The 25,052-nt window shown below is 42.6% G+C and overlaps 1 protein-coding gene across 2 annotated transcripts; it reads right to left on the minus strand.

The window, feature by feature from the left end:
* Window positions 1-889: 889 nt before the first annotated feature.
* LOC148152286 (interferon-induced very large GTPase 1-like) lies at window positions 890-23,298 on the minus strand. Of its 2 annotated transcripts, none has more exons than XM_087992227.1 (2): window positions 23,206-23,298; window positions 890-11,182 (listed from the first exon to the last, which is right to left on the minus strand). In XM_087992227.1, exon 2 carries the CDS (start codon window positions 10,945-10,947, stop codon window positions 4,096-4,098), a length of 6,852 nt encoding a protein of 2,283 aa, XP_087848353.1. In that variant the 5' UTR covers window positions 10,948-11,182; window positions 23,206-23,298; the 3' UTR covers window positions 890-4,095. The 2 variants fall into 2 exon arrangements, with proteins under 2 accessions (XP_087848353.1, XP_087848348.1); XM_087992222.1 differs by lacking the exon at window positions 23,206-23,298 and adding an exon at window positions 16,551-16,626.
* Between the last annotated feature and the right edge of the window lie 1,754 nt (window positions 23,299-25,052).

Raw genomic sequence — 25,052 nt, forward strand, 5'->3', positions numbered from 1 at the left:
TCTCCCATATTACCAATTACTTCAATTTTGCTGGGGTTCCTTAATGCCCCATTCAGTGGAGTGTAGTCACTCTCTCCTCACCCCTTGGAGTTAAGCCCTTTGGTCCATGTTTGAGTCAACGCTGCAATGAAGCTTGGTAGATCCCAGACTCAGCATTATAATGAGCAGAGGGCAATAGTGAGAAGTGACTGAGGTGAATTCTGGAAGGTGGATCACTCACCCCAACTGCAGAGGAGATCACGGTGGACCCATTGTCAACTAAGAAGGGATTGGACAAACTTTGTTTTTGTTAGAGCCCCAGAGGCTGAGGGACAACCTGATAGAAGTATATAAAATGAGAGGTATTGATAGGATGGATGGTCAAAGTTTTTTTTCCCCAGGATGTTAATATCAAATTCTCGAGAGCATAGGTCTAAGTTGAGAGGGGAAAGTTTAAAAGAGATGTGCGAGGCAGGTTTTTTACACAGAGGTTGCTAGGTACCTGGAACATGTTGCTAGGGGAACTGGTAGACACAGATATGATAGCAATATTTAACAGACATTTAGCCAGACACATGAACAGGCAGGGAATAGAGGAAGGAGAAAGTGAGGACTGCAGATGCTGGAGATCAGAGTCAAAGAGTGTGGTGCTGGAAAAGCACAGCTAGTCAGGCAGCATCCGAGGTACAGGAGAATCGATGTTTCGGGCATATCAAGTCAGTAATGGACTGGGGGATATGAGAATTCAAATGGGTTTCAGGATTTAGGGCATTTTTGATAATGACCAATGTTTAAATAAACTGGATCAAGGAATAAGATTCAGCTGCACAGACAATCCTTTGTAAACATAGTGTGGAACTGGGAATTCTTTGCTCAGCTCAGTGAAGGATTTGACAGGACACCATTCATGTACAGCTAAAATCTACTTTATTCAATTACAGCTACTCAAGCAATAACAGTTCACTATGTTAATTTCACATCATATCATGGAAATGCAACTGTAGTTCAGATTAAAGCATCACAGTAATGGCTGAAGGCAAATACACATACCAGAACAATAAACATTGAGTTCTTGGTGCTTTTGTATTGAGGAGCTGGGCTTCAGTTTATACACCACGGTAACAGGAGAAGGCATTGGATGATTATTTTGATAAATATAACTGCAAAAATATTGTAAAAAGTGGGAGATTGGCAGTGGATAAAGAGCTCAAGGTGTAGATTTGATGGGCTGAATAACCTCCTCCTCTTCTGTAACATAGCTGTGATTCTGAGCTTTCAGTTTTAAATCATTTATTATAGTTGATACAATGACTGTAACCAAGTAAAAGTGTAAGTAGTTAGCCTCTGGTATTACTTCAAGGATCTGGAGTCTAACTTCTGAATCTTAACTATTCTTCTCCCTCCGTCTTTCCATGAATTCAAGGTTACTTTTTGCACCAACTTGCAGTGATACATTATAATGTCTTAAACTTCTACCAACAGTTGTCTGAGTTATACTGTTACTTTGCATTATTCTATTTTATTACAAACCAGCTATGGACTGAACTAACTCAGAATGCTTAACTTTATCAAATTTACTATTTTACTGCAAGCACTGTAACCAATCATTACTTGATGATTTGGAGATGCGGGTGTTGGACTGGGGTGTACAAAGTTAAAAATCCCATAGGACCAGGTTATGGCCCAACAGGTGTATTTGGAAGCACTAGCTTTCGGAGCGCTGGCTGCTCCTTCACAATCACCTGACGAAGGGGCAGTGCTCCGAAAACTAGTGCTTCCAATTAAACCTGTTGGACTATAACCTGGTGTTATGTGATTTTTAAAAATAATTGATGATTAATGTTAAAAGTACTATTAATTACTTGAAGGCACCTACACATTTTTAGCCGAATGACTATCTTCACTGTTGTTGAGTTATTGTACTCAGTAATTAGCAGAGGACACAAAGTACACCTAGATTCTCATTAGAACACACAGTTAAAATGACAATTGCAAGCAGCGCTTTTTCATTATTTAAATTAATTCAAGACATGTATCGTTATACATTCTTCCAATTTCACTGTGAGTGCTGCCATCTCATCAAGGAATCAGCACTTTCCTGGTTCAAATCCCTTGCTCATCAGTTAACCCAATGTTAGTTCTGCTGTTTCTCCTTCTGTATGAAGATGATCCAAAGCTGTAATGGCCCCAGTGGTTTCTTGGGTTGTTTCACACAATTCTACTCAGATAATGGAGACATAAGGAGGAGCAAGTACTGTCAGGTTTCACTTATTATCCTCTTTATTGGACTCTACTTTTGCAGAAATTCCTTTCAGAGATTATTCTGCTGAGTCATGACAGTCCAAGGATGTTCAGGCTAGGTGGACTGACCATGCTAATTTCTCCATAGTGCTCAGGGATGTGTACATTTGGTGCATTAGTCAGGGGTAAATGTACCCCACCCCCCTCTCATTTATCTCTCCACCCTTCAGGCTCTCTGCCTGTATTCCTGATGAAAGGCCTTTGCCCGAAACGTCGATTTTACTGCTCCTCGGATGCTGCCTGAACTGCTGTGCTTTTCCAGCACCATTCTAATCTAGTAAATGTAGAGTGATAGGGTCAAGGTGGGATACTGTTTGGAGGGTCTGTGTGAACTTGTTGGGCCAAATGGTCTCTTTCCACATTGTAGGGATTCTATGATACTATGATTCTAAGATATGCTTCCCCTTACGAGAGAGTCTACGACCAGAGTCGTAATCTCAGAATGAGGGATTGCAAATGTAAGACAAGGATGTGGAGGCATTTTTTCTTTCAATGGGTCGTGAATCTGTGAAATTCTTTACCATAAAGGACACTCAAGCCTGGGTTATGAAGTATATTCAAAGCTGAGATAGATTTATTTTAATTACGATGGGGAAAAGGAAGGAAAGTGGAGTTGAAAATTATCAACTCAACCATAATCCCATTTAATGATGGAGCAGACTCAATGGTCTGAATAGTCTACTTCTGCTCCAAGGTCTTATTGTCTAAGTCAGATACTGTGTGTGGATTTGTAGATTGTAGAGTTTCTGTGGAGGGAGAATTCAGATGGCACGAAGGTGCATTTCCTAGAGAAGTAATTTATCTTTGTGTTTGTTCTGTTGCAGTTCCTAAAGGAACTTGTTCCTGTCCCACTGTGACAATTTCCTTGTCTCTAGTTGTCAACAGAAGTAAAACCAACTCTGCCCATTAAGGTCATGCATCCTCTGGTTCTTCAGTTTCAGAGATAGAGGTTACAGGCAGAACTGACATAAATCATTGAATGCTCAGAATTAAAGCACCAAAACTGGCTATTCAGCCCATTCTGTACTAGAAATGGTTTCTAATCTGAAACTATCTACTCAGATTCCTGCCTCACATTGTACCTGCAGATGCCTGTTACTGCTTCAGTTTGAATATTTGTGAATCTTTTCAAATTCACTTATAAAAAATATGAATAATGTGGCTTTGCAGAGCCTGCAACATATTAACAATATTTAAGAATATAATTACATTGTGTAAGCTTTTCTTGGTAGAGATTCATAAGCAACTATCATTTCCCTACACTTTAGACTGATGCATTCAGAGCTATTTAATACATAACTGAGAAGAAACTGACCTGGAAGCTGATTGTGTGTCTGATATAGTGCTCTGTTCTTAAGAAAGAGAATCAGGAATTGGCAGTGAGATTAAACCTTTCTTACAAATGTTGACGTGGCCAATCCACAATTTTAACATATTTCTCACCCTGTCCCTCAGTTACTCAGTCCATGTCACTCAATACCTTCTCCATGTCCCTCGGTCTCTCTCACCCTATCCCTCAACACTTTCTCTCTACACATTTCAATCCCTCTTCGTCATATCCCAAATTCCTGTTAGAAATATATCTGACTGTTTCTTGACCTAATTTCTAATGTCCTCTCCAGTTCCTTTCCCTAATAACATTCCATAACTTAATTATACTTAATAAAACGTGAGTGAAAACATTTCTCCTAAGTTTTAATTTAGCATTGTGGCATTTGAAATTTTACAGTAATGCATTTCTTGACATTTCCATATATACTCTCTAATTTCTGATTGATTTAAGGTGTTTGCATTGCTAAGATATTGAAAAGGCTCCTACAGGGATTCGATATTTGTGTTATATGTTTTGATCAGCTGCTTCTTTATTTCATCCCATCCAATGTCCCAGGATTTGCTCATTTCTGCACATTTTGCTCCATATCTCTCAGCAAATTTCTCATTGTAAGTATAAAAAACTTTTTTCCAGTAGGATGTTGCCTCTGCAGTGAGCTCCTTTTGAATAGTCCAGGATTTATAGTAATCATTGACTGTTCGGTAGTCCTTGTAGGGTACGTACTTACCGTTTGTGTCACCATTGCAGAATTGTGCATTGGTTGCTACTGAAGCTGTACAAACATCCACCACAAGACGCTGGCTGTCTGTCCATTGACAACTAGTTAATCCTTCAGGCCTGTGTTGTTTACTGAAATGCTGCTGGTGCTCAGGGCTCTCTGCATCACAGAAAACTCCACAGAAAGGGCATTTCTTTGTGCAACTGAATAAGCCTTTAAAGAGTTCCTTATTTGGTTTTACAGATAATTCTTTCACCTTTGCTTCAACATTCCAGCCTGTCACCTCATGGAGGAGGAGCTTCTCTGCCTCTGCAATAGACAGTAGAACTGCTTCTGCAAATTTCTTGGCATTGCTGTCAGTCTGGAATAAAACAAATTTCAACTCCTCTTTGGGCATCGCAATTTTTGTTTTGAACTTATTAACAAACAGATCAAGGAAGCCCTGAACATTTCCAGAAATGTTCTGCTGTGATACATCTCTGACAAATTCAATGGCCTGTTGAGTGATTTCTTTGACAATTTCCTTAGCTAGATGTATAAATTTCATTTCTCCTTTAAATTGCATTTTGCAGTGTGCAATAACCTGCTTGTGAAGCCAGTTGGATGCAAAATTCTCAAGGTTATTAATATACTGGTAATATTCTTCGAAGCTGTTAGTTTGTTTTAAATAGATCAGAAGTGCGACAATGAAGTTATTGCGGAGTGTGTACTTCCCCTCAGGATCATTTTTTTTCATATCGTCCACTATTTTCAGGCTGAGGCTGTTGAGTGTGGCATCTCTGACAGCTGGCATAAAGCAGCATTTTACAAATCGTTCTGCTTGTTGCTGATTCTGATCCTGCTCCTTGTAAATCACCATGAATAGTTCAAAGTATTGATCTTTTTTGCTTTCCAGCCACTTCTGTGGATCATGTTTGTTGATAAATTTGGATTGCATTTCCATGAATCTTGGTGCAGCGTAGCCACACATGTGAAGTTTAAACTCTGCCCTGAAAATCTCACTCATTCTAAACTTTGAATCTGAATCATTATCGTTGATTTTTTTGTCTATGTTGTCCAAAAGTTCAATACAATATTTGATATCATAATCTATGTCCATTTTTGCAATGTTATTGATCTGTTCCCTACATTCGGTCTCAAGTGTATTTGATATCAGTCCTGCTTGTTCTAAATCTGATGGATTAATTGTACCAAAGTTTTTAATCAACCTCCACTTCGACACATTAATGTGTTTCTCCAGAATCTTAAAGGTTTGCTTCCCGTGCTTTGACAGGCATTTCTCTTTCAGACTTGCATTTATCACTCTTCCTTGTGTTTCCATGTCATCTCTCAGAAGATTTTCAATCTCGGCCTCAATGTTTCTTTTACTGCAGGGCTGATAGTTCAATTTAGAGAGCGTATCATGCCACATTCTTTCAAAGGCAGCTTTTAGTTCTTCATCATGTAACACTTGCTGAATTTCTTTACAATTTTGTAAAAGTTTCTTGACTTGTTCTTCAATCTTGTTGTTGAATTCTTCCCAGATAGCATCCACTTTCGATAATCCCACTTGCCTGTTGATAGTATCTTTACATTTCTGTAGTAAATTATCCTGGAGTTGTCTACATAACATGGAAATGCTTTGTTTGAATTGCTCCCTGTATTTCTCCATCAGCTGCACATTATCAGCACCACTTTCAAAATGTCTTTTTAGATTATTGAGTGTGTCCTGCTTTTTGTCATCAATCGTATTCCTGATCTCCAGTTCCAATTTTGGGAGCAGTTGGGTGAGATCACCATCTTCATTCTTTATTGTATTTTCAGTTTCACATGTATAGGAATGTGCAAATTTGCGGAGATTCCATTCCCACTCTTTGTACTTCATGGAGAGCTGATTGTAAGCTTCAGCAACCAGACTATTCTGAAAACTGAAAATGAAGTTCTCATTTTTCACCTGCTCCCAAAGCCCAGGCATCCACTTGATAAAGTCTGGAATTGTTAAAGCTCTTTCAGATTTGCTACGTTTTACTAAACATTGAATGATGTGCTTCTTCAGCTCAAAGACTTGCTCACTGTAACCAGTATTAACTGCAGCCATTGGAGGAGTGCCATGCCACAGGCTTGGGATGTACCAGTTGCTCTGATCAGCATCATACTCCATCACATCTGAGAATTTCATTTTGTCCACCTTCTCCAGTTTAGCTGCAGCCTCTACCATTTGATCCAGTTGTTCCAGCAGTTTTTGACGACTCCTCAGGTTCTGATCATATGCACACACATCTCCAACATTCTGGTGGATAAATTGGCAGCTTGGCCGCTTTCCAGTTAGTTTCATGCGGATTAAGGAATGCACAACAATCTGCAAAACATCTTTCATCTCGGTGGGGTTTTCCATCCCTATATTTACTAAAGTTAAATTGCTTAATCCAATGACAAATGTTGCTAGTTCATTATCATGCTCATAACTGTCTGTAAGGGTTGCGAGTTCTGGAGCTTTCAGGCCCTCAGTGTCAATCACCAGCATGAAATCGCAGCCAAGATCTTTTTTCAGTTGCCCTGTGACCTTGAGAAACTGCATGAAGGCTCCTCGTGTACATCTGCCACTACTCACAGCAAACTGCAAACTGAACATTGTATTTAGGAGTGTGGACTTCCCTGTACTCTGGACACCAAGCACTGTCACCACAAACACACGGGAAGCAGTGCCCACCTTCTTAGCTACTTCCTTCAGTACAGCAGTGACCCACTGAACCGGTATGTTGGAAACATCTCCATCAATGAGCTCCAGCGGGAACCCTTCCAGCAACAGTTCAGCTGCAACTATTGGTAACTCCAATATATTCCTGTTCATTTTTCTCTCGGAGCCAATATTACTTGCTGTCACTGAAATCTCATAAACCTGACCCAGTTCCCTCATGAAATGCTCAAGTCCAAGAGAACTATCAGACATTTTCTGATCCAAATCTTTCAGCTCACTTGTCTTCTGCTTTGAGTCTTTCAAAAACGTTTTATAAGCGCTGCATAAGTTTGACATTATCTCCCTTGATTTACTGTCCAGATTGAACTTCAGCCATTGTAGGAAAAGCGCTCTCTCTTCTGCACAAGTTGAAATCAGTTCTGTAATGAATTGTTGCATCTCTTTCGACAAGTTCTGCTTGATCAGATCTCCTTGGATTTTTTTCTGCTTTTGCTCCAGCTCATACTTGTATACCTCTGTAGTCTTGTTCTTACGGAGTTTCATGCGAGACTTCTCTTTCTCAGCTTTAGACCAATCTTGCCAGGGCTTCCCATGGAAGGGTAACACCCTCTGTTTGTATTCAATAATGGCTTCAGGGTTAAGCCCTTCCAGTATTTTGGAGGCCAATTGTTTAGCATTTTGTATTTTGGGATGATGTTCATCGATTTGAATCCCACTTTCTCGTGCAATTTCAGCCATTTGTTCCAGGTTTAGAAAGGTCTTCTCTTTCTGAGTTAGAATCATTTGTTCAATTCTCGAACAAAGGTTTTCCACAAGCTTTGCATCATTTAAATTTGTCCGAACAATGCATTGTTGAGGTTTTAACTGTAGATCTTTGAACAGTTCCTTTGTTTGCTGTTGGGTTATCTTTTGCTGATTGCTGTGTGAGTTGATTATGAGAAAGAATTTGGCTGGTGACTGTGCAAGAGAAGTAAGGAATTTTCTTTCCTTTTCCCCAATGATATCAATGAATATAAAGAGAGCAGCAGAGGCTTTAGCAAGAAACCGAGTGTTTCTCTGATAAATTTCAGCATCTCCTCGGAGGTTAATGAATGCTGCAGCCTCGGGGAATACGTCCAAATTCTTTTTGCCAGATGGAAGGTACCAGCTGATCTCGGCTAGTCCATCAGATATGTCACGTGGAACATGGCCACAGTCCATCCCCGAGTGCAGGAAGATATTCTGTTGTTGCTGCTTCTGGCTCAAGGTGAAATTGAGAATTTTGGATTTGGAGATACTGCATCTTCCAATCCTGATGAAGGAAATGGTTGGCATGGCTGCAGTTACAATTGGCTCTTGCACAAAGCTGTTACTTGATATATGGGATTGTGGGCACCATTTTTTAACAATAGATCGCATTGCCCACAGGAGAAGGGTGCCACCAGGTTCATCTGTGGAATCCCTCTTCTTTTCTGTAGAATAATTATCCCTATATGGCTGCAGAAAGGGTAATGCAAACTGGCATAGAGACATCTTCAGCATTAGCTCCTGTTGTAGAAAGTAATCTGCACAAAGGAAGATACTAGTAATGATATCTTGAGGATTAATCTCAGAAATCTCAGTTTCATTTCCTTCAAAGAAACCATTGAAATCTTCATCAGCATCGATCTCACTTTCTGATTGTTGAGCAAGTGGCCATTCAAGGTTCCTTGCAACAGAATTGGCAGAGAGGATCTTTTGGAGGAAACGCAAAGGGACATCTTTTAACTCAGTCAGCTTACTGTCACTCAGTTTATCCCAGCTCATCTCCCGAGTGAAATTTAGGGATAGCTTATGAGGATAGTAATTTTGTAATCCCAAGTCATTCACAATTTGAGGTGGTGTCTCATTGTGGGATATGCCTGATTGCTCAGTCCACTCACAGAAAGAATCTGGGAGCTTGTTGATGTTCTTTTCTCTGTCATCGCTGAATGTGAATCTTTCCAATGTTTCACTATATTCTGATGGTGTGTTTTCTTCCAGTCCATCTTTGTTGGCTGATAAATGTAGTAATGTTTCTTTTAGAAGTTCCATGTCAGATAAAAAGGTTCCATTCTGAGTCATCACTGCCTCACGGACTTGAAGCGATACTTCTTTGTCCATTTTTGCAAACATTGTTTCGAGTACTATTCTGGGATCTTTATATTCTGACTCAGTGACTCTGGCAGTCAGTGCTTTGAGGAGCAGGAAGGCTTGGCATTGTGCCTTCTGCATTGTCTCCATTTCATGCCTGAAGGTTTCGATTTGATCTAACTGAGAGATCAGGTATTTACAGCCATCCTCTGTTAGAGGCTGAATCAGTATTCCACTAGGTTGGTGGAATAGTGGGTGCAGAAGTGCAGTCAAGAGCAAAGATGTCTCTTGATCTTTACTTTGTTGTAGTTGAAACAATGATTTTCCCAGCTCACTGCAAACTTTACTTTGAAATTTGTTCCCAACATCTGGCCCCTGGAATATTTTCTCCAGTTTCTTGATGTATTCCTTTGCTTCCTCAAAACTGGAGAAGATTAATTCTTTCTCATCACTGATATTGTCAGTCAGTTGTTGCAAGATTGATGAGATGTTTGGAAAATCCAAGCTGTTTATTATTTCTTGAGGCTGCAGCAGATGTGCCAGTTGAACCTTTAGATAGATTTTATCCACACCCACAATTCTATTCTCTGCAATGCATTTTAAAACTTTACTGAAGAATTCCTGAACGGGGCTTTTACAAATAAATTCACAATACCACAGTCTGTCTGTGTCTATTGGGAAGTGTTTTCCCAAAGAGGCTTTAATGTGTGCACACTGGGAAATGTTCCTAATACAGTCTGCAACAAACTCTGATTCTGAGATGGAGTTCCATTTGCTTACTTCCTGCACCAGATCTTGAATACTGGTATTAACCTCCGTCACTTTTCCAGTTTCTGTATCTTCAGCCTGTAATCCAGTTTTCCTTTCCCAGCATCTCTGCAAGCTTTCAGTTAGTAATTGATAATTGTCAAAGTCTGTCCTGTGGTTCTGTTGAATTACTTTCCAGACAGGAACTAGGCTGTGTACAGAGCCACGATCAATGACTCGCCAAGTGCTATCCTGTTCCTGTAAGCCTTTCTTCCAGTCTAGAAGCGATGATGCTTCAACAGGGCCACCGATCTTAGTACTGCGGACACTTATTTTATCCAATAGAGTCTTTTTGCAGGTAGAGTTAACGTTAGATTTAAAATGAGACGCAGACGCTGAAACACTGGCACTGACGAAGCCTAACGCGCTAGTTTGTAAATCTGTGTTGACCAATGTTTTCATGACTTCTTCAGCATCTTCTTTCTCTTGGGTTTTCAATTTATCACTTTCTGTTTCTATCAAGTAATTTCCCCCAAAGTGAATATTGCTGCTGTTTACATGTGACCCGAATCGTTCCAGGAATTGCTCGCACAAAATATCTTTCACATGATCTGACTCCTGATAGCGCAGATTCATTTCAACATCTTTCAGAGAGTTGACAGCAGTTTCTGACAGTTTCAGATCCTTGCAGTTTAACTCAACACTGGCCATAGGTACAATGATCATCTTATAAAAAGAGACATATGTATTTTTTGTGCTGTTAGAACTGCTGCTGGAAGTGTTATGCTCTCCCTTAACATCCAGTTCAAAGCTCCAGAATTTAGTCTCAACACTGCTTCTGATACCAAGACCCAACTGTTCTACACACTTCTTAGAATTTTCGGCATGAGTGTGAGACGTGAAACTCTCAGTGTGTTCAGTAGGATTCATGGATGGACCCAATAGACAGCATGTCTTTGGGACTTCCAGCAGTCTTTCCCGCGTCTTTAACAGATCATTCACATTCTTACTGACAAAAATTCCTTTGAGTGCCAGTCCACCAGATGCCTTTTCAAGCAGCTGAGTTGCAGACCAGTTACGACATTCTGAAGTCTGTCCCATTTCCTTTTCAATAAATTTCCTTTTGATCAGAGGTGAAATTCGATTTCCAGAGATTCAGGATCCTGTCCTGTGCTTTATCACTGGTCTGACTTCCTGTCCTGTAATTTATTGTGAAATTGACCTGCTGCTCAACATTGCTTCCATGTCTGAGGTTTCTCTTTGGTGCACTTTGTAGGTTGCTCCTTTCCTCTTACCACACGTTCAGAACAATGAGTCTTCAAGTGCTTGGGAATAGCTGTGGACATGTAACAATGGAACAATCAAAAATAACAGGCTGGACTGAATTGTCATTGAGAAGATCAGAAATACGTTAATATTTCATTGTTAGACGTGTGAGGCTGCTTCTTGTTTATCCAGTCAAATGTAATATTTTCTGAATTGCTTCCAGTTAAAAAGATCCATAGGTGGCCATTTAAGTGTTACCCCTAAGGTATCATTCGAAACCCCGTTTCTCTATTCTCTCCCATTCAGATATCGTATAAATTTCCACATTGTTATGACACGGGAACAGCAAGCCAAACCAAATCAACCTCCCCCTCATTGGATTCACAACACAGTGAAATTCAAACATTCAAAGACACTCAAAATTATTCAATTGTTCCTAACTAGAGTTGACAAATTACACATTTTGGACAACAAGTTAAAAACTTAAACAAAAATTAACAAATTGTTACTAAGATCTCAACTTCAACAGGACACAGACAAACTACAAAGAATCTAATTTTATCTATGATTTAACCCAATCTTCTTTGACAACTCTTACACCTATAGTCAGACACAGTTAAGAGTTGAATTAGAAAAGAAAATAATTCTTATTTGCCAGTTCTGAAACCATTTCAATGATGAGTACTAGGTGTGCATGAAACCCTTGGAATAGGGATTGAATTACAGGTAATGTGCATGGGATTGTATCTATTGCATGAATTCTGAAGTCACTAGTCAACATATAGAGCTTTCACAGGACATGGGAGCTTTTATTTCTTACAGAATGGGATTCTTTTATACCACAAGACCATAATAAATAGGGAAAGGAGGCTATTCCCCCCCCACCATGCCCCCCCCACAAAACTGCCTGCTCTGTCATTCAATAGGATCACAACTGACCCAAAATTCTTCACATCCACTTTCCTCTAACCTTTGAGTCCCCAACTGATCAAGAATCTATTGCAGCCTTAAATATACACAAGGATTCTGCCCCCCACAGCTCTCTGAGGCAAACAGTTCTAAAGACAGTCAACCCTCTGAGAGAAGAAATTCCTCCTCATCTCAGTTCTAAATAGGCACCACTTTATTCTGAGACTGTGCTCCCTGGTCTTGGACTCTCCAATGAGGGGAAACGTCCTCTCGGCATTGACACTGTCAAGCCCCTTAAGAATCCTGTGTGTTTCAATGAGATAATTTCTCATTCCTCTAAACCCCAATGAGTAGAGTCCCAACCTGTTTAGCCTTTGCTAATAAAACAATCCCTCCAAACCAGGATTATCCAAGAGAACATCCTTTGAAATGCCTCCAGTGAAACATTACCTTTCCCTAAAAAGGGGGACCTACTATTCCCGATCTGGTCTGACTAACAACTTGTACAGTTGCAGTCAGTCTTCCTCACTCTTATACCGCCTTGAAATAAGGACCAACATGCCAGCGGCCTTCCTGATTACCTCCTGCAGCTTCATGTTTGCTTTCTGTGTTTTGTGCGCGAGTACCCCCAAAAACACTGTTGCAAATTTCTGTATTCTTCTCCATTTAAGTATTCTTTTGTTCTCCCTTTCAAAATGAACAACTTCACATTTTCTCACATTATATTCCATTTGCCAACCTTTTGCCCACTGACTTTTAACAATCAACATTTCTCTGTAAACTGTTTTCATTCCTTTTGCAACTTGCATTTCCACATATTTTTGTGTTGCCTGCCAATGTGACGACAGTACGTTCACATGCTCCAAGTCAATGGATGGAGATTGTAAACAACTGCACTCACAATGCAGGTCCCTGTGCAGCTCCACCAGCCACAGGTCACCAATGTGAAAAACAGCCCCTTATCCCCACTCATTATTTCCTGCTCATTGACCAATTCATTATTCAGGTGGGTTTACTATCTGCAACATCATTGGCTCTTATGGTTTAACATGTTGTGAGGTACTTTGGTTGAATGCCTTGCGGAAGACCAAATACAACATATTTATTGGTTACCCTCAATCCATTTTGGTTGAGACTTCACCAAAATTTAATTAGTCAAGACACTATTTCCCATTCCATTCTGACTTTGCTGGATTAGATTTTGATTTTCCAAATGTTCGGATTTATTTCCTTAATATTTAAAGTCATAGACATATACAGCACAGAAACAGATCCTTTTGTCCAATCTGTCCATGCCGACCAGATATCCTAAATTAATCTAGTCCCATTAGCCAGCATTTAGCCATATCTCTAAACACTTCCTATTCATATATCCATCCAGATGCCTTTTAACTACTGTAATTGTACCAGCCTCCATCACTTCCTCTGGGAGCTCATTCTATGCACGCACCACCCTCTGTAAGGAAAAGTTGATGCTTTTAAATCTTTCCTCTCTCACCCTAAAGGGTGGTAATTAGCCGGGCTGGATTTGTCCTGTTTTTTGTGTACAGGACATACCTGGGCAAATTTTCCACATTCTCGGGTAGATACCAGTGTTGTAACTGTACTGGAAGAGATTGACTTGGGGAGCAGCAGGTTCTGGAGCACACATCTTCAATACTGTTGCCAGAAGGCCGGAAGCCTTTGCAGTATCTGTGATGCTGGGGACCACCAGAGAAGGCTGAGATGGATATGACTGAAGATTGTTACAAATGCATCAGTCTTATCTTTGCACTGATGTGCTGGGCTCCTCCATCATTAAGGATAGGGATATTTGTGGAACTGCCTCTTCCAGTGAGTTGTTTAATTGTCCACCACCATTCACAACTGGATGTGGAAGGACTGCAGAGCTTAGATCTGATCCGTTAGTTGTTGGATTGCTCAGATCTATCATTTACTCTTTATGCTTTTTGGCACCAGGTAGATATCTCACCTTCAGGTATGCCCTCCTGCACTCTCCATTGAACCAGGGTTAATCCCCTGACTTGATGGTAATGGTTAAGTGGGGGACATGCTGGGCCATGAGATTGCAGATTGTGCTGGAGTACAATTCTGCTGCTGTTGATGACCCACAGCACTTATGGATGCCTAGTCTTGGGCTGCTGGATTTGTTCAAACTCTGTCCCATTTAGCACAATGATAGTGCCACCCAACAAGAGGGAGGTTATTCTCAATGTGAAGGTGGGACTTCATCTACACAAGGACAGTGCGGTGGTCACGTTTACCAATACTGTCATAGTCAGATGGTTCTGCAGCTGGCAGATTAGTAAGGATGAGGTCAAGTATGTTTTTTCCTCTTGCAGGTTCCTTCACCACCACCTGCAGACCCAGTCTCGCAGTTATATCCTTTTGGACCTGACCAGCTCGATCTGTAATGCTATTGCCAAGCCACTCTTGGTGGTGGACATTGAAAACCCCCACCCAGAGAATATTGTGCACCCTTGCCACCCTCAGTGTTTCCTCCAAGTGTTGTTCAACATGGAGGAGTACTGACTCATCAGCTGAGCCAGTAAGAGGTTTCCTTGCCCACCTTTAACCTAAAGCCATGAGGCTTCATCGGGTCTGGAGTCAATGTCAAAGACTCCCAGGGCAACTCCCTCCTGACTGAATCCCCCATGCTGTCACCTCTGCTAGGTCTGTCCTGCCAGTGGCACAGGACATATCCAGGGATGGTAATGACAGCGTCTGGGGTGTTATCCATAAGGTATGAATCTGTAAGAATGATTATGTCAGGCTGTTGCTTGACTAGTCTGTGAGCAATGGTGGGCTTAAGATAATAAAAATAGAAAGGACAGATTGGGACAATTTTTATTGGAGTGTAGGAGGTTGACGGGTGACCTTATTCAGGTTTATTAAATCATAAGGGTCATAGAAAAGGTGAATAACAAGGGTCTTTTCCCCTAAAGTGGGGCGTTCACAACTGGGGGCTTATTTTTAAGGTGAAATTTAAAAGGCGCACGCGGGGCAATGTTTCTGCACAGAGAGTGGTTCGTGTGTGGAGTGAACTGCCAGAGAAACTAATGGATGCAGGAACAGTTACAAAGTCTAAAAGATGTTTGGCTACGCTTCTGAATAGGAAAGGTTTGGAGGGATATGGGTCAAACACAGGAATGTGGGGCTAGTTTAGTTTGGGAACATGATTGGCATGGGCTGGTTGGACCAAAGAGTCTGTTTCTGTGCTGTCTGATTATGACCTTCTCTGCGGCTGTAATACTGAAGTCTGCACTCTGTTCTGCTAACGTGATGTACTTGGTATGGTATGATCTGCCCGTAGAGCATGCAAAACAGCACCTTTCACCGTATCGACATACATGTGAGAATAATAAATCAATTTAAGTATATCTTCCACCTTAAGGACTGATTCAAAGCATCTGTTTAACTCCTCTGCCATCTCCATGTCCCTGAAAATTGTCTCACCAGCTTCATTTTCTAAAAGGACTATGTTTACTTTGACCTCTCTCTTCGTTTTTGTCAACATAAAGAAGCTCTTGTTGACAATTTTTATTCTCCTCGCTGGTTTGCTCTTGTAGTTTACTCTCTATTATCTTTTTAGTCCTCCTTTCCTGGATTCTGAATTTATCCTCACTGTCATTCCTGTTAATCTATCCAACCAGTTCACTTTCGCTAACTCTATCCTCCTTTCATTGTAATTCCATTCATTTAACTTTAGTTTCTTATGCTCAAACAGAGGATTAAATTATATCATTACTTCTGAGGGGACCTTTCACTCTGAAACATGGTTCATTCCTCATTACTAGATCATAGATAGCCTGCTCCCTACTTGGCTCCCTTGCATATTGCTCGAGGAAGCTATCCCTGATTCACTATGAAGTTCTTGTCATTGATCCCCTTTCCAACTTGATTGGCCCAGGCAACTTGACGATTGGTGGCTCAGTGGGTAGCACTGCTGCCTCATAACACCAGGGATTTGGGTTTGATTCCAACCTCGGGCAACTGTCCGTGTGGAGTTTGCACATTCTCCCTGTGTCTGTGTGGGTTTCCTCCTGGTGCACCAGTTTCCTCCCACAGTCCAAAGATATATAAGTTAGGTGAATTGGCCATGTTAAATTGCATGTAGTATTAAAGGATGTGTAGATTCGGTGTATTAGTTAGTGGAAACGTAGAGTAATAGTGTAGGGGAATGGGTCTGGGTGGGTTACTCTTCCGAGGGTTAGTGTAGACCTTTTAAAAATTCATTCATGGAATGAGGGCATCACTGACTAGGCCAGCATTTATTACCCATCCCTAATTACCCTGAGGGCAGTTAAGAGTCAACCACATCATTGTGGGTCTGGAGTCACATGTAGGCCAGACCAGGCAAAGATGGCAGTTTCCTTCCCGAAAGGGCATTAGTGAAACAGATGGGGTTTTTCCCCAACAATCAACAACGGAATCCTGGTCATCATAAACTTTTAACTCCAGATATTTATTGAATTCAAATTCCACCATCTGCAGTGGTGGGATTGGAATCCAGGTTCACAGAATATTACCTGAGCCTGTGTGTTAAGCGTCCAGTGATAATACCGCTAGGCCATTGCCTCCCCTGTTGGCCCAAATGGCCTGTTTCCACACTGTAGGGATTCTGTGATTAAAGTCATCCATAATTAGTGCTCTATTCTTTTCACATGCGTCTATTATTTATTTATTTATTGCCTTTTCCTACAAAGTGGCTACTGTTTGGGGTCTGTCCATTACTCCCACCAAAATGCTCTTTCCCTTTCTGTTTCTTACTTCCCCCCCAAATACCTCGATTATCTGAGCCGAGGTCATCTTTCACAATTGTTCTCATTTCATCTCTTATTAACAGTGCTGCCCCATCAACTTTTCCACCTCTTCTGTCTTTCAAAAAATCAAAATTATTGAATGTTAACTTCTTAGTTCTGATCACATACAACATAGAACGATACAGTGCAGGACTGGGCCTTTGGCTATGATGTTGTGCCAAACTAAATGCCAAAAGAATTATATTTAAATTTCATCATCTGTTGCAGCAACATTTGATGCAGGTATATTTGATGTGTCTTTGGATGAATAGTCTAGTGATAATACCATGAGGCTATTGCTTCTCTGGCTATCATATACTTTGATATATATGTTTGAAATGGGAACAGAGAGAGACCATTATCCATACTGACCACAACTTGTTATATATTTTCAACTGGACAAGACTCACTGCAGATGTTCACCGAAGATCCTTAGACAGCACCTTCCAAACCCTCGACCACTTCAATCTAGAAGGACATGGGCAGCAGATACATGGGAACACTACACCCTGTAAGTTTCCCTCCAAGCCATTCACCATTCTGACTTGGAAATATATCGCTTTTCCTTCATTGTCGCTGGGTCAAAATCCTGGAATTCCCTGTCACAATCATCTATCTTCTTCACCTCCTGCTGCATCTGCATGCTTACTTTCAGCAACCTGTGTCTCATTGCACCAATCCTTTCCCAATCAATAGTACATCCTGTGAAGAGCTGGAGTCGAAGCACTGAGCCCTGTGGTACCCCACTAGTTACTGCCTGTCACTCAGAAAAAAGGTCTGTTTTTCCAAATTCTTTTTTCTCCTGTCTGCCAATAAGTTCTCTATCCATGTCAGCACACTGCATCCCAATCCCATGCCCTTTAACTGCATGCTCACCTCTTATATGAGACTTTATCTTTTGAAAGCCCAAATAAACCACATTCATTGGTCCCTTCATCCATTCTTCTAGTTGGATCGTCAAAAAATTCCAGGAAATTTTCAAGCACAACTTTCCTTTTGTAAATTCATGCTGACTCTGTCCAATCCTGTCACTTCTAATAGATTCCAACATTCCCCTGCTGTTAATGAAAGTCCAACAGATCAGTCAATCCCTGTTCCCTCTCTCCCACCCTCATAAATGATGGGGTGACATTAATGCTTCCTTTGGATCTGCAGTAACTATTCAGGAATCTTTACTCATCATCTCCCAGAATTCTAATGTGTTTTCTAACTCTGTGGAAGCCATTTTCTTGGTCATGGCTTCCCTCCCAGTTAAGGAATCATTTTGTTGAAGTGCCCCTCATCCAGAAGAACTATAGTGCTTGGCATGTAGCTATGGAAGTCGAGAGTGTGGTGTTTATGCCTGAAACATTCATTCTCCTGCTCCTCGGATGCTGCCTGACCTGCTGTGCTTTTCCAGCACCACACTCTCTGATCTCCAGCATCTGCAATCCTCACTTTCTCCATGTAGCAGTGGGGGTGCTGTTTTGCAGCCTCCTGCGCATAGCTAAGTTCCTTTCTCACTAGGAGGTAATGGTAAAGTGTAGCTTATCTGTTCAAGGTGCCTCTGTTTGCCTGCTCAGTGTTTCCCAACTGTGAGCATTTTTTTTAGATTAGATTACTTACATGTGGAAACAGGCCCTTCGGCCCAACAAGTCCACACTAACCCTCTGAAGAGCAACCCACCCAGACCCATTCCCCTACACTTACCCCTTCACCTAACACTACGGGCAATTTAGCATGGCCAGTTCACCCAACCTGCACATCTTTGGACTGTGGGAGGAAACCAGAGCACCCAGAGGAAACCCAAGCAGACACAGGGAGAAAGTGCAATCTCCACACAGAAGTTACCCGAGGCAGGAATTGAACCCGGGTCTCTGGCACAGTGAGGCAGCAGTGTGCCACATTTTTTGAGCACGTAGCTTCGTTGCTCAAGCGTGCATAGCCCCATGAATTAGTTTATGATGTATTGCCAAGGTGTGTGGCTCCTCTAATAAAGGACATCTGTCCTACATTTGTTTTAGATCTGCACTGACCCTCTGAAGAATATCCTATCCCTGTAACACCATCCTGTTAGGTCAATTTAGCATGGACAATCCACCTAACCTGCACATCTTTAGACTGTGTGAGGAAACCCATGCAGACACGGAGGACATGCAAACTCCATACAGGCATCACCCGAGGGTGGAATTGAACCTGGGTTCCTGAGGGTGTAAGGCAGCAGTGCTAGCCTCTGTGGCATTCCATCAATTCAGTCACCATTTATTCATTCCCCATTATAACATTTCCTGATTCTGCACATGATGGATCCACATTCATCTTAGAAAATATTTTCCTGTTACCCAAAGACTCTTATGCAGTTTTTTAAATATTGTCTCATTTAGATTTCCCCATTTATATTCAAATTTTGATTGATCAGTTTACTGGGCCTTCTTTGCTGAATTCAATATACATCATAATTATCAGCTTTAATACTAAATCCAACAACTTAATATGTATTCATTTAATCTGATATAATCCATAGCTTCCTATGATAGCCGCCTCCTCCTCTCCCCTTTATTTCTCTCCCCCTCAATCCTCTCCTCTCTCCCTCTGTTGATCTATCTCTTCTCTCCCCATTCTCCATCTCCTCTCAGCTCTCCAGCCCCTTAAATGCTCTCCCCCATACCTTCCTCTCCTCTCCCTTCCTTCCTTTCTCTCTGTCCTCTGGCTTCCCTCTCTACGTGGGATGGAATGGGCAGAAAATTAAGGGAAACACAGGCATGGAGGTTGGGAAGTGGAGTGACACACAGGCCAGGAACACCAGCCCCCTCCCCGTCTCCCATTCCCATTCCCCATCCCCGGCACTCTCCCCATCTCCCCCTTCTTCACCCTGCTCTCCTCTTTGTTTTCTCCTCTCTGTCCCTATCCCTGTCCCTCCTCTCTCTCCTCCTCTCCCTCTTGCCCCTTCTCTCCCCTGCACACTGCCTCCTCTCTCTCCCAGCACCCCCTTTCTGTCCCCCTTTTCCCCACCTCTCTTCCATCTGCCCCTAATCTCTGTCCTTCCTCTCTCCACACACCCTCTAGCCCTCTGCTCCCAAAGGCTAAGTCGAATGCAGAAAGACCGAGACAGGGAAGAGGAGATCAGAAAAAGACCCTCAGACACAGTTGAGCACACACAGAAAGAGCAAGAGGAAGCAGCAGGAGAGATGAGACAGAGGGTGGATTGGAAATACAGAAATTGACAACAGAAAATGGTAACGAACAAGAGCAGAATTACCCAATGATATCTGAACCGGATGATTCTTGATGTCGGAATGACCTTTCCATTGAGATGCATTTGGCTTTATATAAACAGGAGGACTTTCACTTTCTGTTTCTCCATGTCCAATCAGTAATGCCAGTGTATGAATAGATTAGAACTGAGTTATATTCACAGAAATCATGTGATTAGTAAGAAGTCAATTGAATTACTTGGAATCCCTGCAGTGTGGAAAGGGGCCATTTGGCCCAACAAGTCCATACCAACCCTCTGAAGAACAACACACCCAGACTCATTCTCCCATTACTCTACATTTACCCCTGACTAATGTACCTATTCGACACATCTGTGGACACTCGGGGCAATTTTAGCATGGTCAATTCACCAGACCTGCACATCTTTGGATTGTGGGAGGAAGCGGGAGCACCCAGAGGAAACCTCCACACACACGGGGAGAATGTGCAAACACCACACAGACAGTTACCTGAGGCTGAAATTGAACCCAGTCTCTGGCACCGTGAGGCAGCAGTGCTAACCACTGTGCCACTGTGTTCCCCTTTCATTTCAGTGATATAATCTACATGCACAGGGTAGGGCTGAGTGTATGGCGTACACAGATCGGGGCAGAACAGATTCATCCTGGAGTCTACAGTTGTCCTCATCACCATCAACCACACAGTTCTGTGTTGCCTGCAAATGTCATGATCATACCCTCTGGGTTTAAGGCCAATTGTTAATCCATTCCACAGGAGTGAGTCCTGAAGAAATCCACTAGAAATAGTCGTCCTGTTGCTAAAACAATCAACAACACCCTTTGCGTTCTGCCATGAAACCAACTTGCCAACTTTATTTCCAGCTTGCTACATTCCCCTGGATCCCATGGGGGATTTTAAAGTGTTTTTTTTAAACTAGTCTGCCATGTGGGACATGATCAGAAACCTTGTTGAAATCCATAGAGAACACATCAACTGTATCACCCTCATCAATACTCATCGTGACCTCGTCATACAGTTCGATCAAGTTAGTTCGATCAATATCAAACACCATCTTCGAACATATCCATGCGGCTTGATATTGATTTATTCCTTGCCTTTCTGATTGGTAGCTTTGCATGATCTCTCGAATTAGATTCCAATAATATGCTCCCTATGGAGGTTAGGCTGAGTTGTCTTGGGATTGTTTGTTTGATTTCTTACCATCTTACCTCCCCCACTACTCTTGCTCCCTTCACTCTCCCTGCTTCACTCTCCTCTCCCCATCTCCATTCACCCTCTCTCCTCACCCCATCCCTGCCCCCTCCCCAATTAGTGTCAAGCACACAAAGGCAGAGATAGGGAAAGGTGAGGAAAAGACCCTCTGTCACTGTCGAGCACAAACAGAGAGTCACAGAGTCATAGAGATGTACAGCATGGAAACAGACCCTTCGGTCCAACCCGTCCATGCCGACCAGATATCCCAACCCAATCTAGTCCCACCTGCCAGCATCCGGCCCATATCCCTCCAAACCCTTCCTATTCATATGCCCATCCAAATGCCTCTTAAATGTTGCAATTGTACCAGCCTCCACCACATCTTCTAGCAGCTCATTTCATACACGTACCGCCCTCTGCGTGAAAAAGTTGCCCCTTAGGTCCCTTTTGTTATCTTTCCCCTCTCACCCTAAACCTATGCCCTCTAGTTCTGGACTCCCCAACCCCAGGGAAAAGACTTTGTCTATTTACCGTATCCATGCCCCTCATAATTTTGTAAACCTCTATAAGGTCACCCCTCAGCCTCCGACACTCCAGGGAAAACAGCCCCAGCCTGTTCAGCCTCTCCCTGTAGCTCAGATCCTCCAACCCTGAGCTTTGTAAACGATGCTTTGATGAAGGTTTGCAGTTAGCTTATCTCTGTTTGAATTCTGTAAGCATTCAACTCGACCTATGATAGTCAAACTCAGCGAAAGCTGAAGAACTGTTATGTCTAGGCCTAGAGATGAGGGGATAACAACTTGAGTTTCCCCAGTCTCTGCCCTTGAGAGTGTGATAAGGAACGCTATAAGGCAGGCATCTGTGTAATTTTTTGGTACTCATTGCATTGAGGCATCTGACTTAGTGTAATGAGTCAATCTTGCAAGATTTTTAATAAAGACCCTTGCTTTGCTCTTGCTAATTATTGAGTCAAGTCGATTTAATTTCCACGACAGAAAACCTGGGGGCTCGGTTGGGGACCCCGCGACTGGGTGAGATTCTGAAGATTCCCAGGAGGCGCATGTGCCAGCGCCTTGAAGGTCTTTCACTTCATCTTGAGCACTGAATTGGCCCTTTTTTGTGAGAGGACTGGGAATCTGTGGATCGCCCTAGTGCCGGGGTTTCGAATCAAATAAGGTCGGGGTAAGAATCGTGGGTTAAGTAATCCTGCATAGAGACTCATTCTAAGAGAATAAATACAGCAGGAAAAGGGTTCAGTGAACTCTCGCATGGTATTAGAGTAAAACCCCAAGGGAAGGGGCTTGCCCTCTCAAGAGTGTTTAGGAGACAGCAAGGTTAAGTGTGGTTTTAGACTTGGAACCACCACTGGCTGAGTTAGACTCGCCTAAGATGTCCCAGGTACGTGGTCTCTTGGTTTACGAAAACCAAGGCATTGAGGCGGACACACCCAATGTGAAAGGGGACCTCCGGAGGTAAAAGCAAGTCAAAGGGAAAAGGTAACGGTACCACGAGAGCGAGCGAGCGAGAGAGAGAGAGAGAGCTGAACACTTTTCCAGTTACATTAAAAATGGGCTCTGGCAAGAGCAAACAAAGGGAGAGTCCACACAGGACTTGGAATGGCCAATCAAAACTACAATACATGCTCAATAATTACGGCCCAGAGTCTGTGAAGCAGTTAGAATTGTGGATTAAGGAATGTGATTTTCTGGAGGGAGGAAGTTTTAGGAAAAGGCAGCTGGAAATATTGAGGTCGAGGTTGGAGGAGAGAGAGAAGGAGAAAAGGAAGGGAAAAATAGAACCTGTGAATTGGAGTGCTTATAATATTGGTAAGGCTGAGGCTGATATCAGAGAAAGGAAATCTCAAGTAAACGATAAATCAAATACACGTGCAAACACCAGCACACATGCAGACGCGCACGGCAAACACCCTAACGAAGCTGTACAGTGTCTTAAGTCTGTTTCAGACCCTGACCTTGATGACTGCCCTCCGAGACCTGCAGCCTCCCTACGCGATCCGCCTGGCGAAGGTTCCAAGTCAGCGGCCGCTGCCTCAGGGTCTGCTGAATCACCGGTAGCATCTCGTACCCACAACAGATCATAGCAAGAAGGCCAAGAGGAGTATAACTGGCCAGCCATAAGTGTCCATGCCAGAGTAGCCAACCCGCAAGCAGAAGAGAACGGAGACATTAATGCTTTTGTTGCAGCGCTGGCAACCGCCTGTAGGGGGCATTCCCAGTGCGAATGGACATGACCAAAATAGCAATGTGCAAACAACGGGAAGGTGAGACAGTGTCCCAGTACCTTACGCGTCTCACTGAAATCCATAATGTCCATAGTGGACTGAGACCACCTAGAACATAGAACATAGAACAATACAGCACAGAACAGGCCCTTCGGCCCACGATGTTGTGCCGAACGTTTGTCCTAGCTTAAGCACCAATCCATGTACCTATCCAATTGCCGCTTAAAGGTCACCAAAGATTCTGACTCTACCACTCCCACAGGCAGCGCATTCCATGCCCCCACCACTCTCTGGGTAAAGAACCCACCCCTGACATCCCCCCTATACCTTCCACCCTTCACCTTAAATTTATGTCCCCTTGTAACACTCTCTTGTACCCGGGGAAAAAGTTTCTGACTGTCTACTCTATCTAGTCCCCTGATCATCTTATACACCTCTATCAAGTCACCCCTCATCCTTCGCCATTCCAATGAGAAAAGGCCTAGCACTCTCAACCTTATCTCGTACGACCTATTCTCCATTCCAGGCAACATCCTGGTAAATCTTCTCTGCACCCTCTCCAAAGCTTCCACATCTTTCCTAAAGTGAGGTGACCAGAACTGCACACAGTACTCCAACTGTGGCCTAACCAAAGTCCTGTACAGTTGCAACATCACTTCACGACTCTTGAATTCAATCCCTCTGCTAATGAACGCTAATACACCATAGGCCTTCTTACAAGCTCTGTCCACCTCAGTGGCAACTTTCAAAGACCTATGAACATAGACCCCAAGATCCCTCTGTTCCTCCACCACACTAAGAACCCTACCGTTAACCCTGTATTCCGCATTCTTATTTGTCTTTCCAAAATGGACAACCTCACACTTGGCAGGGTTGAACCTGAAGACATAATGGCAGCAGAAATCACGCCGTAAAAAGCACACCAGAGGAACAGCTTCATCAAGGGAATGAAGAATGGAATAGCCAAAAAGATGGTCACCCAGCTGTTGGAGAAAGCTGCTGCAGAAAAAGAGGTCGAGGAAGAGGCACTGGCAGAGGCAGATCTGGCAGGTACTTTGTTTGTGTGAAGGTGTGAGGCTTGGGTGCTCATTGTTGTGGTTCTGTTCGCCAAGCTGGGAATTTGTGTTGCGGACATTTCGTCCCCTGTCTAGGTGACATCCTCAGTGCTTGGGAGCATCCTCCTCTCCCCTTTATTTCTGTGAAGCGCTTCTGTGATCTTTCCTCTGGCATACCTGCACTATGTTGAGAATGGATGTTGATACCATTAAATGTAAAGGGAGAAGGTTTGATTTTCATTTATTGGAGATGATCTTTGCTTGGCACTTGTGTGGAGCTTGTCTCCAGTCCTTTTAGCTGGAATGTTGTCAGGCCCTGCAGCCTTTGCCAAATCCAGTGCCTCCATCTGTTTCTTGATATCATGCATGTTGAATTAAGTTCACTGAAGTCTGGCATCTGTGATGCAGTGGACCACTGGAGAGGGTTGAGCTGGCTCATTCACTTGGCACGTTGGCTGAAGATTGTTCTGAATGCTTCAGCCTTATATTATGCTGGTTCCCCCAGTATTGAGGCTGGGATAG

Source organism: Chiloscyllium plagiosum, unplaced genomic scaffold (assembly GCF_037043375.1).
Source record: "Chiloscyllium plagiosum isolate Xiang-an unplaced genomic scaffold, Cpla_swu_hap1 HiC_scaffold_1, whole genome shotgun sequence".
Taxonomy (NCBI): domain Eukaryota; kingdom Metazoa; phylum Chordata; class Chondrichthyes; order Orectolobiformes; family Hemiscylliidae; genus Chiloscyllium; species Chiloscyllium plagiosum.

Excerpts from the sequence above, each read along its gene's own strand:
- LOC148152286 (XM_087992227.1), bottom strand. The coding sequence starts at position 10,947 with ATGGGACAGACTTCAGAATGTCGTAACTGGTCTGCAACTCAGCTGCTT.